General features: G+C 30.0%; 1 protein-coding gene across 5 annotated transcripts in view; it reads left to right on the top strand.

Annotated features, from left to right (window-relative positions):
* Positions 1 to 13322, top strand: part of AKAP11 (A-kinase anchoring protein 11) — a 63062-nt gene extending 49740 nt beyond the window's left edge. For 4 of the 5 annotated variants that reach the window (XM_074299178.1, XM_074299176.1, XM_074299177.1 and 1 more), the window contains 4 exons: positions 3670 to 3753; positions 4558 to 4604; positions 7656 to 7816; positions 10562 to 13322. In XM_074299178.1, the coding sequence (XP_074155279.1) occupies positions 3670 to 3753; positions 4558 to 4604; positions 7656 to 7816; positions 10562 to 10702 (433 nt within the window). In that variant the 3' untranslated portion in view covers positions 10703 to 13322. The remainder of the gene's footprint in view (positions 1 to 3669; positions 3754 to 4557; positions 4605 to 7655; positions 7817 to 10561) is intronic. The other variant, XM_074299180.1, reaches the window with a different exon arrangement.
* The last annotated feature ends 1634 nt before the right edge of the window (positions 13323 to 14956 follow it).

Raw genomic sequence — 14956 nt, 5'->3', positions numbered from 1 at the left:
TAGATGTGAAATATGCAGTGTATAATAGTAAAACAGCATTGAAATATTTGTCATCATTTAATCAGTTTTATAGTGCATAATGTGTTTACTTTATCATATTTAGGTAATGTTACAGTAAGAGATATTTTAGACAACATATAAAGAAAAGATTTTATATTTGAGGACTTTAGAAGACATAAAATTGTAAATATTAACTGCAAATACTATAAATTCTACTATAAATAATTTTGAGTTTAAAAATATATATATTCTTTTTATAATCTTTTAAAAAGCCTATTCATAGACTTTAAAAATTTAGCAGGACATAATGACTAAAGGGTCCTGTCTTGGAGAAAGGAAGACCTGAATTCAAGTCCTTCCTCTGACAAATATTAGCTGGGTATTTGGGTCAACTCGGTGTCCTACTCTTAAAACATAATTTGTAGGTGAGTGGCTTATTTACATTTGTGGAGGGAGTTTCCAAATTGGGAATTCCCTATTGATGAAATTATAGGTCTAGACCAAATAATCTAATTTTTCTTCTGTGTGTGTGTGTGTGTGTGTGTGTGTGTACATGTGCACATGTGCATAAGTGCTCTGCATCCCTTGTTCAAAAGATCCCAGAGTTAGAGCTGAAAGAAGAAGAAAATAGGAAAAAAAGTATCATAAAACAGTTAAGCTGAAAAAGTTTGCAAATTAACATATAAAGTGGTCAAATCAATCTTTATATAACCTTTATATTATTCAAGTTGCAAAACTATAATCATTATAAAATCAAGTATGATTTTGAACAGCAGAGGGTGCTTGTATCATACCTAACTTCTCTCATAATATTTTATGTAATATTTTAAAATTTTACTTCTAATTTATAACTTTGCATAAAGAATATTCCTGATTAAAAATCCATGAAATACTGACTAAAACATACTTTTTGATACTAGATTGTAAAAAATATTAAAAAAATAAATAATAGTAAAAATAATAGTAAATAATAGTTATTCTTTGTTTTTATTATTATACCTCTCAGAAAAACATATTTTTCCTAGGAATTTTATGTTTCATTTAAATAATTTCTTTATTGGCTTGCTTGATCTTTTTTCAGTAATTTTATTATAATTCTAAAAATGGAAGTAGTTTGAAATTTTATGTTTATAGATTTTCATTTACAACATAAAATTTCTCTCTTGATACTATTGTTTCTTGATGTTTGCCTGAGAAACTGATGGATTCAATAAACTCTTGGCCCAAACTCTTGCCACTTTGTCATACTTAGAGGTGTACTTTCTGTACTATCTTTTGTAACTCCTCTAAGAATTGTTGTTTTTCATCACCTCTTAGGCATAAATTTCAAAATCTATTACCATATAATATAGACATAAAACTTGTATAAGAAAATTCTCACTTTTTTATATTTATTGTTCAGATAAATGGGGGTAAGGGAAGGAAAAGGCTACTGTGGAAGAGGTAGAAAAACAGTGGATTCAGGAGTGAAAAGAAGCATTGCTGAGAGATCTCATAAAATAAATTGTCTGAGCCAGAGACTCTCCTGTCAAAACAGAGCCTAGGAGTGGACCTTAAATAATAAACATTTAATAAATGTATATATATATATATATTTATTTCTCTGTCACAGCCAAAATAAACCCTAGTGAAGTTGAATTGCATTTTTAAATATTGATGTTTGTTTTAGCACTTTGTTTCCCAAAAGTCTGATTGATACTGAATTTAGCCAATGGTGTATCTGATCATAGTTTACTATACCAGTGAAAACCACTATTATTTCTTGAAGCCATATGATAAAATGTATTCATTCCATATGTGGTTTTATTTCTTGTAATATTGCTTATTAGTCATCTTTAGAAAGCCCAACGACTTGCTTTGAGCAAGGCATTTGACATGTAGACTTGTGTTTGAACAAGATGCTCACAGATATCAGTGAACAATATGGAAAATCTCCAGAGGTATACCAGAAAGCCTCTTATTATTGCTTCTTATTCATTATTTTTACCAGTACTTTAAATGGAACTGGAAGTTTATCCAGTTTTTTTTTTAATTTGAATGATACAGATCTAGTATGGAAACTAATAAATTGGAAAGATTAAGTTAAAAGCAACATTGATACAAATACATATGGGGGGTATCCCAGCATGAAAAATATGAGGGTTTTAATTAAGTAAAAAGTTAGTGTCAGCTTTGTGTGGGACACCTCTAAGAAACTTTTTGAAACTTTAGGCTCTACTTAGAGAGGAAAAGTGTGAAGTGTATTCCCATGATACTTGGCATTGAAGAATTTTTTTTTTATTGTACAGTGATGTTAGTATATACTTCTTTATAGTACCAATTAGCAGATGAAAGTTAATAGAGTTGCTTAAAAATTACAAGAAAGCTAATTTGAAAGGTTTAGAATAGTTAGATTATATAATTAATTGTGCAGCTTTATTTAAATATGTAAGCTATTCGTGTTTTTAGAAATAAAGTACATTTAGAAATTATTGTAATTTAAAGTAATATCTTTTGTAATCTCATTTACATTGAGTAATGTTTTATAACTGCTTATTGCAAACTAACATTATTTTAATTACTCAAATTTTAAGGTTGCATGTTATCAGTTTCTGTAAGGAATTGCATTTAATTTTATTTCTAAGTGCAGTTGCCATTTTGTTTGAAGTTGCTTTGCTGCAGTTTTAGAATACAATTATTTTACTGTTTAGAAATGGCCACTGCAAATTTTTTTCTTTTACTTTTGATTAGGTAGCAGGCATGTAGATGTAACAAATGATCTGTTTCATATTAAAGACTAGCCAACCCAAAAACTACAGTAATTGTTTATTAGATGGGCTACATTCATTTGTGATTTCATTTTTATCAGACTTCTTTTACTCTTGAAATGCTATTGTCACCATTTACCTCTTAATTTACATGTAAAATAGGAATTGAAGTTTGCTTTTCTAATTACAGTACTTTTACCATATAAATTACAGTACTGTCTATATAAAAGTACATAAACAGCATAAAAAACAAACAGCACTATATATCATAAAGGAGTTTTTACTTTAAACTACCTTAGTAGCTGCCCCCCCCCTTTTCTAAACCATCCTTTCTTTGAAGATGGTTTTTTTTTTGTTTTTTTTTTTTTACACATTTGTCCGAAGTGTATTTGTTCTCTATGGAACCTGTTACTTAAAGTTCTTTCATTTGCTGTTCTATTATGTGTCATTTGTATTCACTGGAAAAGTATCAAGTAATGGGGAACCCCCCGCTGCAGTCTGCTTGACACTCCCATCAGTTTTGACAGTGGCAAAATATTATTGGAGGGTTGGAGTGGAGGAAGGAATAAATCTTTATATAGTATCTACTGTGTGGTACTTTGCTGAGTGCTTTATAAATATTATTTCATTTGATCCTTACAAGAACTCTGAGGTGAGTGCTGTTATTATTCTCATTTTCTAGATGAGAAACTATGGTAAACAGAGACTAAATGACTTGTTCAGGGTCACGTAGTCTGACGCAGAATTTGAACCCAGGTCTTGCTGAATCCAGGCCCAGTGCTCTATCCACAGTGCCACCTAGCTGCCTCTGCCTCTCATTGTATTTTAAGGACAGAATCTGAATGCCTTAATATTAAGGCAGGATCTGTTTAGATCTACTGTTCATTTTCTAGTTCAGCTCTGTTCTCTTCTTCTCTGGCAGTAATGGTAACAGCAGTAGCTGGAGCAGTCTTGGTTTAGAAGGAGATATGTATGAGGAGAATTTATCCTTTCCAACATCAGACAGGTTGGTCTAGTCCAGAAATTTAAACAGATGAGTTTTTCATCACTAATGCATGAAATTATACTTATAAATGAATGTGTGTTACCCATGCACATAAAATATCAACATCCTTTTCTCCTAATCTTGGCATGATACTGCCTAATGAACTTATATTTGGTGAGATATGGCTATATCAAGTGTGAATGACATCTAATTATAAAGTAAGTTAATTTTTTGCATGCTCTGCTTATTCTCTTTTTAATCTATCAATTATTATTTCCTAAAGAAGAGCTTGCTTCCTACAGGATTTCTGTTTTCTTTTTCTTTTTTTTTTCTTTTCTTTTCTTTTTTTTTTTTTTTTTTTTGTCTTCAGTTCATGTGGGTTTTAGTTGGTAGGGATGATCTCAAGTATAAGAAAAATGAACTTTAAAGAGAAATATTAATGTTATTATGTATTGAATGCCTGCATAAATCATCATGGCATGAATTACTAAGCATCTAAGAGAAACTCAAGACTTGTCTTTTAAGAGCTTATGTCTAAGACAACTATTGTAGACTATTTTTGCATTTGAATTCTATGTCTAAAATTACTTGGATATTTTTAGATTAAGGTAGGATTTCTGAGTCACTGATTACTTATCCTTTGGAATCTATTGGCAGATTTTAACATGAAATGGTGTGAGAAGCAAAGCTTCCTTTTAATTGTTTCTTGATTCTTTTTTAAACATTGTGTACCTTAACATTTTCACATTCATGTGTTTTGGAATTGACTTTGTATATTGCTGGTAAAAGTTTTATTAATATTTGCCTTTTTATTTCAAAATACAGTGATGGAACAGATGATAAAGATGAAGAACATAAACATGTTATAGAAGGTAATGGATCTTAACTAAAAATATTTAGCATTGTATGTCACATAATATTTTATAGAATACTTTCACATCTACTAATCTCCCATTTCTTAAGATATTTTTTGAGTTCATGTATTCTTTATGACAAGTTAATCATTCAGTATCATATCAAATAGTTTCGGTTGAATATCACATATGTAATTTTAAGTTTTTTCTGAAATTGCTTAAGTACTTGCTAAAGTAATAAAGTATTATATGCCCTAAAATAATTGAGATTTATTTGATTTTCTTTTTAAGTATAATCATAGTTCACATAGTATTTTGTTCAAACTGTGGAAATTTCCCTTAAATTCTAGAAATCTACCACAGAGGCATAATATTTTATAATAATTGTGGCGTAATGTTAGCTTGGCCTTTTATTTTTAATCAGAAGATAAAAATATAATAAAAAGACGTTAGTTTCCAACTTAAGAATTTCAGCTTATAAATGATAGCAAAAATGATTACCTAGCTTAATTCCTCCATTTCTCCACATACTTTTATTTTAGAAAATAGTCAAATATTTATTTTACTTATATAACCCATATTCTGTGGATACTTGATGCTGCTTTTTTAGAGGAGTGCTAACTTTTCAGGTAAATGAGCCATTTTTTGTTATAGTTTTGGAGTATAACTTTTTGAAGTTAATTACATTTTCATGTCAGCATATATACATATATTTTTTTTCATTCCTACTGTGATAAAGGAATAACAAAAGTACTTGTCTGGTAAATTTAATCAAAAGAGTACTGTATAGAAAGAAGAATAGCAGACACAACCAGAAATTCATAGGAAACAAAATCTAAGAAAAGCTGTTTATACCTATTGGCAGAAATATGGCTCACAATCAGGGTCACCTGAATATCCTAATACAGAGAGTCAGATTTCATCTTAAAGGTATCATTAAGACTTCATAGCTAAAAAACCTTACACCTTATAAATTTGTGATTAGGATATGACTCTAATCCTTGTTAAGAAGAAATAATATGGGAAGTGGTCATAAGTTGTGGTGTTGATAGGTCACTAAGTTGGATCATTACTAAGAAAGATACACTGTTGCGAGGAAATCCAGGGATTAAACATTTGGGTGAATAGCAGAAACAGAAACAATTTGGGGGAGTTATTGACTTGGGTAAAGAGTCCTATTATCAGAGGAGTTGCTGGAGTTAGACCTAGGTATGAATCCTCGCAATAATTCTTATTAGTTGTGTGTCCAAGGATAATAGGGACTGTATAATTGTGTTATGTAACTAGAAAAAGAAATGCAATACAAATGTGAGCTATTATACTCCTTCACAGACTCTTACTCTAATGCCTTCTGTATGCCTACTATATAGGAAATTGGGTATTTTAATTTGTTGAAATTTAGGAGTGACAATCAGAAAACTTTTTTAGTTTAGTCATTGTTGAAAGTATTTAAAAATCTGTTTCTTGTCTTAGATTATAATACAATGAACATAATTGAGGTTTTTTGGGGAGGATCTTTTAGTGTGTCTCTGTAGTCATTATAAATGTCAGTTTTGATAATATAGTAGAATAGATATATAATTTATTATTTATTTTTTCTGAACCATGATTTATTCTTTCTGAGCCAAGTTTTATAATATTTTTTCTTAAATCTTTTAAAGTAGTTTGTATATATGTGGTGAGAGAGGGTTATTTCTCTTTTTATATAGACTTGACAGAAATTTTCCAATTGATTATTTTTACTATATTCTAGTTAATTAAGATTTTATTATATAGTTAGTCTTATTAAAATTATTATTATTATTAGATTTCTTTTATACTTTTTCCCCCTTTGTAACTGTTGTAATAAAGTTAGAGTGTCTGTCGCATCTGTTATACCCTGGTCTATTTGCCTAGTTATTTATTCATTTGTTTGGTCTTCAGTCTGATTTAATGGGAAAAAATCCAAGACTGGGGACCAAGAGATATTGAGCTCTAGTCCTATTGCATATGTATCACTTTTTGATATTTAAGTACTAAATTTAGATTATTACTTCTTCATTAAGTAATAACTGTTTTGGTTCAATTTTAGGCAATTCATAATCCACCAGAGTTTCATTTTCCTCATTTATGAAATTAAGACTAGATAATCTGTCCCATGTAGCACTAAAATTCTGACTGTGTTCATGATGTATATGTGTGTATATCACTGTATATTTAGCATTGTAACATTTAGAGGTGGAAACAAACTAGCCCCATATCTCTTCATTTTATAAATGAGATAACTGGCCTCATCATATTAAATGATTCTTCCAAGGTCACAGAACTAGTTAGTGGATTCTGGAACTAGTTAATGGAAGAATTTGGACTTGTTTTTTTACTCAGCAATTTAAAATCTATATTTTTAAATTCTTGGATAAGATATTGCTGAGTATTTTTCTTCTAGGATGTTAATTTCCTGGGCATTTTCTCCTTCCTCCCTCAATATGTAATTAATTTATTTGCTAATTGTATAAATAATTGTTCTGTGTATTCAAGGTGTTCTGTGAATAAAAATAATTTGTTTTATCTATGATTTAAGCCCATTTGAAACATAGATGTTTCGAATTAACAGGGACTAGTTCTGTGCAATATAAATTCCCTATACTTGTAAAAAAGAAATCTGCTTTGTGGTTTTTTAAAATTCGTATATACATATGTGTAATACACATGTATATATGTATTTCAGATTCATTTTTTTAAGAAATTAGGACATTTGGTGACTTTTTCTTTGACTTATATGACTTAGAGTTATAACTTTTAAACATTGATTATATTATTCATAGCATTCTAGACTACCTGTTTAAAACTTCAGAAGTATATATTTATAATGTGTCGCAGAAGACATGTATAATGGAGTTAAATTTTCTGCTAGTTTAAAAGAAATACTATCATTTGTGAGATTTGCACTTTTATGGTACAATTAAAAATAGATTCCCATATTTTTTTAAATCAGAGGAAATAGAACCTTCTTATCAATATTTGGAAAATACAGTGATTTGAGTTTGGTTGATGTGTTTCACCTTTTGATTGTTTTGTTTTAAATATTAGGTTTGGAGGAAATTGGGAAGAAACTATTAATAGTAAATATTGATATGGCTCCATGTGTTGTGGATCCTCAACTGAGGCTTGCCCTTCAATGGCTTGCTGCCTCAGAGGCAGATGTGGAACAACTTTATTTTCATGACTCTGCAAAGAAAGAATTCATGCTGGTGAGTGCTGTTAAGAGATATGCACACTTTGTCAGTATTACCCATCTATTGATTCTCTATTGTCATATTTTGGTAATGGTGTCTATTATTCTATATCTCAATTAGGTTTGCTATGAAACAAGAGTCAAGGAGCTTAAGTTAACTGCAGTTAATTTTATTTATCAAGAATATAATTAACATTTGAATCTGTGATAAATTAATGATGTAGATGGCAGGACTTGGGTCAATCTGATGAGTTTATGTTGAAGCCATTAGCTTTATAGTTTACCTCATTAGAAGTAGAATTTTGAATATTATAGTATATCATTTCCTTACTTGAAGACCCATTTGAATACCACTATCTTAATGATCAAATTTCATGAACTTCCTGTGCTATTGAAGCATGTTTTGATATTATAGACCTTGCATTCTAGGTTGACTGTTTCTATCTTTTAGAAAATACTTCTTTTTTGTGTGTGTCATTTTTTCCCCAAATAATTTAAGACCAATTAATTTTGCTGTTTAGTAGAAAAGAAGTTTATTGTTTATGATTACAGTGTGGCATAAGTTATTTTTCATTACAATAAAGTTATAATTTAGGAATTATATCATAGGCATATTTAAGGCAGAGTTAATAGGTATAAAGATCTGTGAGGATGTGTAGGTTTTGAGAATGCTTAGTTTTTAAAGAATTAGTATCTTTGCCTTTCTTGTGATCAACTAGAGAAGATACATGTACCACTCAGAGAAATACTTTTAGGTGTATATACGCACATACATGAGCATGGACATAGCTGCTTGTGTACACTCATACACACACACACATACATACATCATGCACACAGATATTTAAACCAAGTCCTGTTAAAAAGAATAAGTTATTTAAAATAAATTATAAAATTACAAATTTTCATGCAAAAAAATATATAGTCCATTTTAAATATCAAACCTGCTTTGTTTTAGGATATGTTGAACAAACTTCTAAAATGATTCAGTGGTTAATAATTTGTCTCTCTTTCATTACTTTTTGATACAGCTCCAAGTTAACTGAAACAAATTGACTATTGGGTTAGTAAAAATTCATCAAGACCAAACTTCAAGGGCTTAACAGCTTTCACATAATTTGCATGCTAACTTTTGAGAGGGGTGATTTTTATTTGCTTTGCCCATCTATTGTTAACAATCAGTTTCCTCTCATCAGCATTTTAAGTATAAGTGAAATTTAAAAAAAATCATATTGATTGAGTTTTGGTATGGAATTTCCTTGAAGCATTCAGTGGGGAAAAATGGTAGTATTCATGGGTTTTAATACCTTTAACATCATTTTCTTTGCTTGTCTATTTCTTATACTTCTTGGTTTAAAGTATTTGTTATTTTAATAGTATTTCATAGCAGTAATTAAATAGAAGGGTGCTTAACATCATAAATGTATTTCATTTTTGATTTCTATCTATTTTGATGACATCAAAAAAGAAAAATGGGAAGGGCAAAAATATAGTGTATTTTACAATGCACATATAGCTGTGTAGGAAAGCACTGTATGAAAAGATAGGCGAATATCCACAGAAAGTTAAAAATAATGATTAATAAAACAAATCTGTGATTAAATATACACATATCAATATACCTTTTAAAAACAGGTATTGTTTGTAGTATTTTACATTTTTCAATTTTTGATGTTTGCATAGGACTGTTAGGGTTATGTTGAAAAAACAGGAACAAGATGGGTGGCCTAGAGGTAGTTAGGAGGTGCTATAGGTAGAGCACTTTTCCTGGAATTAGGGAGACCTATATTCACATACAGCTTCAGATACTTAGCTAGCTGTGTGGTTTTGTGCAAGTCACTGAACTGTCTGCCAGTTTCTGTAACTGTGGTGGAAAGGTGATAATAGTTCCTGTCTCATAGAATTGTAAGAATCAAGTGAGGTAATGTTTGTAAAGTGCTTAGCCCAGTGTCTGGCTCATAGGAGACTCCTAATAAATGTTTTTCCTTACTTTCTGCTTTCTTGTGGCAGAGGGAATGAATAATAGAAACAGTAGATAAATCCCTGAGAACATTTAAAGAGCAGCCCCACAAATGACTAACAAAGACTATTCTGAGGTTTATCTCTAAAAATTCTCCTTTTACCAATCTGACTTTGTTTGTATGGAAAAAAGAAAGGAGTCCTATTTATTAAAATAGAGTGTGACCTATATACACTTTCCTTTAGTGATTAGGTTCCAAAAGACTCTCACTCAGCAGATTTTTAAACTTCCCTCCAGTAGAAATGAAAACAATGACAATGTGGAATTGGATTTTTATTACTTTACATCTAATCATATTTTACATTAATTACCATGGAAGTTTCCTAAATTGGAAAATCATGTTTCAATTGAACATCAGGTGTTCTCTTTCACACTCACATTGTGTTGTGAAAGGAAGATCCCCATGTCTTTATTAAGATTTGGCAATTTTTATTATGATTTCTTGTACTTAATTGAGCATGTGACAGTTCTTTAGAATGAGAATTTGCTGTTCTATGAAACCTTTGCACCAGTTTTTGAAGTGCCAGATATTTGTAGTTGTGTCTCCATTTAAAGCACAGGGCCCTTACTTTACTTCTAGCGACCATCAAGAAAAAGTGTGTGGCTTGAGGGAAACTTAGTTGATATTGAGTACTGCATCACAGTGGGGTTCATAGTAATTTTAAAAATGTGTTTTTAGAATATCTCGTAATTATTAGATTTTTGGTTAATTCTGGGTTATTTTTGTTCTTTTGTTTTTAGCTTTCCAAAAGAGTACGGGAGAAAGAATGGAAAGTGGGAGACCTCTTGCAGGCAGTTCTGAAATATTATGAAATGATGGAGAAGGCTTCTGATGAGGAGAGATGCAAAACTCTATTTTGTTGGATCTTGGAAAATGCATAAAACAAATCCAGCCACTGTACATTTAATTCCTCTTTTTGAGTGAAAAGATATGTATACAGGATAAAATGTAACTAGCAAACATTAATATTGTTAGCATAGTTGAAAGTGAATAAATAACCTTTTTTGAGTTATTTGTGATATATCTATATACATTATGATAATCTAGTTCATATCTTTGTAATCTGTATTGGAATATTATCTTCATTTATTCTTCTATCCATGTGTTGTATTCAGAGTGAGAAATTGGTATATGAAGGAAAGTCTGATGATGAAGCTTGACTTTGTCTTGCAGGATTTTCATTGTGTCCAATAGTGCTGCTAAAAAATGCATTTGTGATTTATTGAATACTCTTTTATTACTGAGATGGCTGTTAATAGAATTTAGCCAGCTAATAAAATTTATAACACTTTTACCTGCTGCAATTTTGCAACATATGTGCCCCTTTGGGAAAAAATAGTATTAATTACTAATTTGACACCACTTATCAATAAGATTAAAACTAGTTTTTTCTTCTGGAAAAATTTGTCATTTGGCCAATCTTTTTAAATCATAGTTTATTTTTCATAGTTAAAATACTATCAAACTTCCTACTGTAACTGCTTGAAATGGAACAACAAAATTTATTAAAGAGCAGATACATTAAAATTTTAAAGTTGCTACAAACACCAGAAGTGATAGATTTCATAATCTTTGATCACGTAAAACATGTTATTTGCCAATTTTGCCAGTTTATGTTGGAGTGAAAGTGTATATGTGAGAGAAAGTGTATATAAGTAAACATCCCCTTGGCTTTGCAAATGATTTTTCCCCTATTTCTAAGATTTCATTTAATTTTATTTGTATCTTAGGGAGAACTCGCTGTTGAACATTATAAAGGTGCTTTAAATAATCTGACATCACAATAAGAAAAGTTTTGATTTCTCTTATTAAATTTCCAGTTTTACCTTATAATGTCATACTGAAAACAGATTATGAAAATTGAAAGACAGTGCTAAAGCAGACATGCTTTGCATAGAGAGAAACAGTTATATGGTTGATTGACAGATTTTACAATAGCTCTACAACTAGTATCAGTTTCTTTAGAAGAGATAAGACATTCCCAAATTTCAGCAAATGTGGTGTTAGCCTTTTAAAAAAAATTTTTTAATTGTATTCTTTTTTTTTATACAACATAATATTTCACCAACCCTTTGGATGAAATGCTTCCTATTATTTGTCTTTATAAACTGGAAGTTGAAACAAATTAGAGATTAGGAGATCTATGTCATATGACAACAAAAGTTTTTAATTTAGCTTCCACTTTACTAATAGCTAAGAGGCTTTCAACAAATACCATATTGTGGGTACTTCTTTTTTTGTTGTGTTTTTATTCCTGAGCATCAATTATACACAGAATAAAAGGCATGGCATTTTCTCATATTGCTTACATTGTTAATAGTATTATTGTTACAGTGGAGTTCTCTCTCTCTCTCTCTCTCTCTCTCTCTCTCTCTCTCTCTCTCTCTCTCTCCTTCTCTCTCTCTCTCTCCTTCTCTCTCTTCCTCCCTCTCCCCCCCCCCTCTCTCTTTTAAAAGCAAAGTGCTAAAAAGTATTTGAATACCTTTTAAAGTTTTGTGGTAAACTTTGAGATTGTCTTATATAGGAAAACTGCCAGAATAGGCTAGACCATTGCCATTTCTGTTATTTCATCTTGAAGTTTCATTTTAATTGGTTTGAGAAATGCAGGAGATTTCAGGCAGAATTTTTACTACTTTTTCAGACAATGAAATGACGCATAGTGGGCTGCTATAAATATTAGGATTGTTTTCTGTTATTAACCATAATGTAGGTTAATTCCATATTAGATTTTAGCTTGTATTTTTCATGTCTATTTTTTTTTAAATGTCATTGCATTTAACATGCATCGTCAATCAGCAGGAAACCAAAATTCTGAATTGTTTTATTCTGAAGTGGCTATATAACTATTTTGCAAGTCTTTGCAAACACAGAGGTTTTTGTTTTCCTCAGTAATTCTTGTTTTCAGATTAGATTCTGCTTTATTTTTGCCTCCCTCATAGTTCTTTGGAGCATTACTGAATTCAGAGATTCATTATAGAAGTACAGGTTGTTAATAAATGTGATTACTAATAATGGAAATTTCATATATCAGGACAGTGACATAGAAGTCATTTTAATATAGATGTCATCGTAGGCATTAAGTTTTTTTTTTTTTTTTTGTAAAGAGAAAATGAGTTCAAACAGTATATTCAGTCAATCCCATAGTTCAAAATAATTTTTCTCAAAGATGGCTGTGTGTGTGTGTGTGTGTGTGTGTGTGTGTGTGTGTGTGTGTGTGTGTGTGTGTGTGTGATTTTTCCAGTGATATTTCAGTTCATTTGACTACTTATGCTTTAATTCTGTTTGGGACAGCGGTCATTGACATTTTTAATGAAAAAACTGCTTGATGTTCTAATTTCACAAAATGTCCAATTTGTAGGGATTTTAATTCTGATGAAATGTAATAACATGTTCTGACCTGTTTAGAATTGTGACTTATGTTGAATTTTTTGTAAATCACTTCCATCTTGAGCCATTGCAAAAAGTATAAAAAATAAAAATCTAAAAAGACTGAAGATAAAATGAGATATGCTTTAGTACATCTTTATTTTCAGATTGATTAAAGTATGTGCTGATTTGATTTTTTTTAGATAGTCACTTTCACAAAAAAAATTGTCATATTTTTGGTATGTTTAATATTTGAGATTCTTTGTTTTACAGATGATTCCTTCACAAACCACATCAGGGTTTGTTAAGGAATAGAGAAAAAGATGAAATCTCTTTGTCAAGAAAAGTCTGATGGAATATGTGATAGTGTCTTTATTTTTAAAATGCTTGCAACTTTTAAGTAAATTATCTGTAAAGCTTTAGTTTAACCTAAATAATGAGTTTTATTTTGCTGCTGAGAAGGGTTTAAATTGCTTATGAAATGTGCCATTTAATAACATAAAAATGAGTAGTTTATTCATGTGGCCTTGAAGGAATTGGAACTAAACTTTGCAGTTGGAAGAAAGTATTATCTCATCAATGTGTATTTTGGGTGCTGGTTAAGCAAAAATTATTTTTCAATATCTGATATTGTCATTAATTCAACCCATTATACTTCAAAATTTGCAATTTTCTAAGGTAACTTTCCTGTCTATTTATGGAAGGGAAGGGTGGGGAAGGGAAAGGGAAAGGGAAAGGGAAAAGGATGATGGAAATAAGGACCTATTTGTCCATCCTTTGAGTGCGGAAAAACAAGAAAAATTACAAATCCTGTCACCAGCACAAGAAGTTTATAGAAATTAGTGGATATTGATAATGATTAGTACTAAAAGGCAAAAAAAAAATTTTTTTCTGGTTTCTTTGCTGTTTTTGTTTTTTGGTGGAAAAAGTAAATATACAAAAGTCAGCAAGAAACTTTTTCAAGCATTTACTGTATTCTTGTTTTGAAGAGACAGATATAGTATTAGCTACTCTCATTATGTTTTGTAACATTTGTGTACATTCCTTTTGTATAGGTGAAGTTATAATTCTATAAGTTCATTGTTAGGTTTAAATAGTATTTAATATTAATTGGATTTGCTATTTTTGTTAATTGTGCAGTGGTACAGTAATTCACAACTTTAGTTTAATGAGTCATATGTATACTGAAAACAGTAACTCTTTATGTAACTCAATCTTGTATTTTGTAACGGTGGCATTTTTTGCTATTTAGTAATTTCATGTTATATTCAGTTTCCAAATGATGAACTTTGGTTGCACTCAATTGTCTTTATTTTCACAGTGGCTTAAATAAACATTTCAAAAAATACTTTTTTGTTAAAATTTATAATTTTTATTTTACTTTATAGGATAAAATTTTTTTTAAGGCTTTAATCTCCTAGCTTCTTCAGGAACTTCAAGATTCTATTGAATTTGATTTTGGTTATTCACTAAGTGGTAAACTTTTCTGTTAACTAGAACCCAGTGGTATTTGTATGGATTTTCTATCTTTAAAAAACTTGTGAAAGGACAATTAATTGATGGTCATCTAAGTTAGAAGTATCAAACTTGTCTTGTGTCCTGCCATATGCTACCTATATAACTCCCAAGAGCAATCTAAATTAAATTAAAATGTAATTTGTAAATATTTAACAAATTGGATAAAAATATAATAAAATACAGATGTTATTTTTGTGGTTTTCTAAGATAATAGATGACCCACACCCATTCATTTCTGTTGAGATTGATAC

The sequence above is a fragment of the Sminthopsis crassicaudata genome, chromosome 3, assembly GCF_048593235.1.
Source record: "Sminthopsis crassicaudata isolate SCR6 chromosome 3, ASM4859323v1, whole genome shotgun sequence".
NCBI classification, from domain to species: Eukaryota; Metazoa; Chordata; class Mammalia; order Dasyuromorphia; family Dasyuridae; genus Sminthopsis; species Sminthopsis crassicaudata.
This window is presented reverse-complemented; position numbering and strand designations above follow the sequence as displayed.